We start from the raw sequence: 4799 nt of genomic DNA, 5'->3' as shown, positions 1-4799 counted from the left end.
GAGGATTAGGGGTGAATATACTTCCTGAGGAGGTTTATAGAAGAATCAAGTTAGGAGGAACATTAGCTCCAACACCATTTCAAGTCAAGATGGCAGACCAGAGGAGAGTCCAGCCTTTAGGCATTCTCAAGCAGCAAGCAATTGAAATTGAAAGTATGGTTTTCTTTGTGAACTTTGTGGTACTTAGAATGAAGGATTCATATTCTTCCTAAGATGTTGTTGGGAAGACCCTGGTTTAGACAAGCTAGAGTTAAGCAGGATTGGGGGAAAAATGTTATCATGATGAAAAAGGGGAAGCAGTCAGTAACCATATCAATGCAGGGAAGAAAACAAATCCCTCCAAAGACTAAACCATTATGTGCTCAGACCATAAACTTGGCAAATGCAGTGGAAGATGATGAAGAGGAGGAATTTTTGAGAGCTAATCCCACTATTGTGCCTCTCTTTGAGGTTGATGTAGAAGGGATAATACAAAAGGATGAAGATCAGGGTGAGGATGAAGTAGAAATAGTTCTAGGCCGGGAGATTTCTAGATCTAAAGTGTTGCAGATGATGGATCGGAATTCAGAGGTGCCTCAAAAAGAGCAGATTGATCAAGAGGAGAAGGAAGCAAGAGTAATGGTAGAAAAATTCTATGATAAAAGGTTTGGTACCTCCACCAGGGTAAAAGAGGATAAAGTCAAAGAGTTTAATTTGGGAACTGAAGAAGATCCCAGGATGGTCAGAATCAACATCCATGCTAAAGGTGAATTTTTTGTTAAGTATGGAGCTTGATTTACCCTTGTAATTTTCTGTGCTAAAGCGCACATTTGTAAGGCCCCCATTATGAGAAGAAGCCATCGTGTGTGAAGGAAAATCACTTGCCGGAAACCAAAATTTTGATGGCCAAAAATCAAGGGCAACTTTAGGGGCCTCGGGGGCGGAAGCCCCTGAGACTTTTTTTCCCCTCGCCGGAATATTATGGCCAGACGGCGGCCGGAAAGTGGTCAGAAAACAACCATCGGTTGGCCGGTTGCTGGTAGTCAATGGCCGGTGGTCGGAAGTCAATGGCCGGTGGCCGGTGGCCGAATTCAAAAGCGGACTTGTCTTCTCAAGGGCGACCACATATGGGTGGATTGGAGGGTCCGATTTGGACTTATCTACACAAGGGCGGCTACACATGGCTGCCTCTCATGAGAGAGGGAAGCCCTTTTGGCCCATAAAAGGAGGCCATTTCTACACACATTTCATAGTGTGTGAAGTTGATGCAACAAGGTGAGTGTGAGGTGGTGAGAGTGAAGCAAGGCGGGAGCTCCATTAAGGGTATAATCCCTTTGTAAACTACATCTTGTTTTGAAGTACTAAAGCCATTGAGTGGCTGCTTTCCCGTGGACGTAGCCCACATTGGGTGAACCACATATATCGTGTGTACTCTCTCTCTCTCTCTCTACTCTATAATCTCTTGTGTGTGAAATCTATCTCTCTCCATTAAGTAATCTACTCAATTATCTATTTAGCTACGTCTTATTTCTTAACATTTTTGAAAGGTTTGATTCAGCTGATGCAGGAGTATAAAGATGTATTTGCTTGGGATTATTCACGGGTAAATGGGATTGATCCTGAACTACATCAACATCACATTAATCTCAGAGAGGATGCTAAACCAATCATACAACAGAGATACAGAATGAACCCCAATTTTGCAAAGCAGGTAAAGCAGGAAATAGATATGTTATTGGCAGTTGGATTCATCAAGCTAGTTAATGAAGTGTCATGGTTATCACCAATTATTATTGTGCCAAAGAAGAATGGGAAGTTGAGGGTGTGTGTGGATTACAAGAAGTTAAATGTTGCAACTATTACTGATCCATTCCCTATGCCATTTTGTGATGCTGTGTTGGATGCAGTAGATGGACATGAGATGTATAGATTTCTTGATGGTTTTTCCGGTTATAATCAGATCAATAGCTCTAGAAGACCAACACAAGACATCCTTCATCACTGAGTGGGGAGCATTTGCGTATACAATGATGAGTTTTGGTTTGAAGAATGGTCCACCTTCCTTCAACTTTGTGTCTCATAAGACATTTGAACCTTATCTTCAGGATTTTATGAGGGTTTTTGTAGATGAATATTCAGTATTTGGAAAGAAGGATCAGCATTTGGTTCACTTGAAGTTATGTTTGAAAAGATGCAGACTGTTTCACATGGCCTTGAATCCATATAAAAGTGTACTTGCAGTCAGGTATTTTATTGGGACATGTAGTATCTGCTGATGGGATGGACATTGATGCCAAAAATATTGAAGCAATTCAGGCATCCAAACCACCTCAAAATGTGAAGGAGCTTAGCAGGTTTGTGGGCTAGGTGAAGTGGCACTCAAGGTATATTAGATATTTGGCTAATATATGTGCACCTTTGACTCATCTTACAAAGAAAGATGTTGCCTTTAAATGGGATGAACCACAGGAGAGAACCTTTCAGATGTTAAAGAAAATGCTATCAGTAGCACCAATATTGCAGCCTCCTGATTGGACATTGCCTTTTCATGTTTTTGTTGATGCATTGGATATTGCAATTGGAGCTGTGTTGATGCAAGAAAAGGTTAGGGGATGGTATAGACCATTGTATTATGCAAGTAGGATGTTGACCCCACGAGAAAAGAATTATACTGTGACTGAGAGAGATGCTTTGGGCATGGTATGTTCATTGAATAAGTTCAAGCATTACCTACTCAGTAACAGGGTTATGTTTCATGTTGATCACCGAGCCTTGTTGTACTTGGTTAAGAAGCCCATTCTTACAGGGAGATTAGCAAGGTGGATGTTGCTTTTGCAAGAATTTGAGTTTGTGATTATTTATACTCCTGGGAAAGAGCATGCTGGTAAATTATTTGATCAGACTGGAAACAGGGGAATCTCCAACAAGTGTGGATAATCAGTTACCTAATGCAGGTTTATTTTCAGTTCAGCAGGATGTTCCAGATTCTTGGGATGATCAGATGTTGGTGTACCTAACTGATGGGGTTATGCCAAGAGGGTTTTCACCTGATCAAAGGAAGAAATTTGTATTGAAAAGTAGACCATTTCTGGTGATTGCAGGAGCATTATACAAGAAGGGTATTGATCAAGTGATAAGAAGGTGTGTTCCAGAATTTGAACAATCAAGCAGTTCTACAAGAAGCTCATTATGGACAAGCTGGTGGACATTTTTCAGGAGACATTACAAGAAAGAAAATTTTGCAGGCAGATTTGTGGTGGCCTTCTTTGTTAAAATATGTACATGAGTATGCCAAAAGATGTGTGGTGTGTCAGAAACTTGGTCAGCCAGACAATAGGGACAGGATGTGAGATCATCCTACCCCTGGAACCTTTTCAAAAATGGGGTATGGACTTTGTAGGACTAGTGAAGCCCAATAGCTCTAGCGGGAACAGGTACATTTTGGTTGCTACAGAATATTGTACTAAGTGGGTGGAAGCTGTGGCACTGAAGGATAACAAAGTAGCCAATGTTGCAAAGTTTTTGTATCATAACATTATGACTAGATTTGGGTGTCCAGTTGAGTTGGTGAGTGATAGGGGGACACATTTTTTGAATGAGGTCATACAGGGGCTGACTAAAACTCATATGATATTACACAAGAAGTCTACCCCATATCATCCCCAGGCCAATGGACAAGCAAAAAGTAGCAACAAAATTCTGGTTAAAATTCTGAAAAAGATTGTGCAGGATGATCATAAGGATTGGGACCTGAAGTTGGATTCAGCTCTGTGGTCATTCAGGACTGCTTTCAAAGTCAACACAGGGATGACACCTTTCAGGTTGGTATATGGGTTGGAGGTTGTAGTACCTATGGAATTTGTGGTACCTAGCTTGAGAGTATCTGCTAAGAAAATGTCTCCTGCTTTGTTAGTAAATCACAGATGTAAGTATTTGATGCATCTAGCAGAGGATATGCTGGTGAGTTCTTACATCACTAAGATCATCCAGAGGAGAAGACAATCCTGGGTAGCTATGAATGTCAAGTTTAAACTGTTCAAAGTGGGAGATTGGGTGATGCTATATAATTCTAGGCTTGGTCCATTTCCAGGGAAATTAACTTTGAGGTACAAGGGTCCTTACCATATTGTTGAAGATTTAGGCCAAGGCACATTTATAGTTGCTGATGTATTTGGAACCAGAGTGGACAAACCAATTAATGGATTCAGGTTGAAGAAATTTCAAGGTAAACCACCTCACCTTGACTAGTTGACACCAAAAGTGGTGGAAGCTGCTTTGTGTGAGGCAGTTGAATTACCAATTTTTCAGAGTCAGCAAGCACTACTATCAAGTGAGCATGGTATTAGAAGAAATGTTGATAAGGGTTTCAACAGAGAACGGGTGATGAAGGAAGGTAGGAGGAGTGCTTGGCAAGGTTCTGATGGGTGGAGATTCACTTCAGATAAACATGATCCAGTATGCAGTCATCTAGTGTGGTGCATCGGATATTAGTTGATCGGAGTTTGGTCCATCGGAATTAACTGGATCGAAATTTTTAAACCTGAAAGTAAAGGGTTTAATGTTCAACAATATTTGGGTTTGTGGGAAAATTATTCGCCACTAGATGAAATCATTGGGGCGCGGGAGCTTTCAAGGAGGTCACTCAACGGATGCATGCAGCGCGGTTCTTATGAAATGTTCGTCTCTTCGCCGTGCAAGTACCTATCTGCTGATTACTTCTTGCAGTTGCCTTCTTCATCTACTCCTTCATCAAGCACTATGGCCCCTAAAGTAAAGCCTGCAGTAGCCATGAGACCGAAGGCCGAAACTGAGTCGGCAGA

General features: G+C 41.4%; 1 protein-coding gene across 1 annotated transcript; it reads left to right on the top strand.

Moving 5' to 3' along the window:
* Positions 1-213: 213 nt before the first annotated feature.
* LOC147461114 (uncharacterized) lies at positions 214-4227 on the top strand. Its single transcript, XM_086504784.1, has 7 exons — positions 214-745; positions 1527-1801; positions 2085-2160; positions 2246-2337; positions 2449-2583; positions 2855-3120; positions 3294-4227. The coding sequence occupies exons 1-7, from the start codon at positions 214-216 to the stop codon at positions 4225-4227; spliced, it is 2310 nt and encodes a 769-aa protein (XP_086360910.1).
* Positions 4228-4799: the final 572 nt, after the last annotated feature.

Source organism: Adiantum capillus-veneris, chromosome 3, assembly GCF_014529385.1.
Source record: "Adiantum capillus-veneris isolate H3 chromosome 3, ASM1452938v2, whole genome shotgun sequence".
Lineage (NCBI taxonomy): Eukaryota > Viridiplantae > Streptophyta > Polypodiopsida > Polypodiales > Pteridaceae > Adiantum > Adiantum capillus-veneris.
Note: the sequence above shows the minus strand (reverse complement) of the source record. Positions and strands in the feature narration are given on the sequence as shown.

Coding starts and splice junctions, on each gene's coding strand:
- LOC147461114 (XM_086504784.1), top strand. CDS start 214: ATGTTGTTGGGAAGACCCTGGTTTAGACAAGCTAGAGTTAAGCAGGAT. Junction 2,161..2,245: donor TTTGGTTCACTTGAAGTTAT/GTTTGAAAAGAT, acceptor TGGGACATGTAG/TATCTGCTGATGGGATGGAC. Junction 2,584..2,854: donor CTGTGTTGATGCAAGAAAAG/GTTAGGGGATGG, acceptor CTCCTGGGAAAG/AGCATGCTGGTAAATTATTT.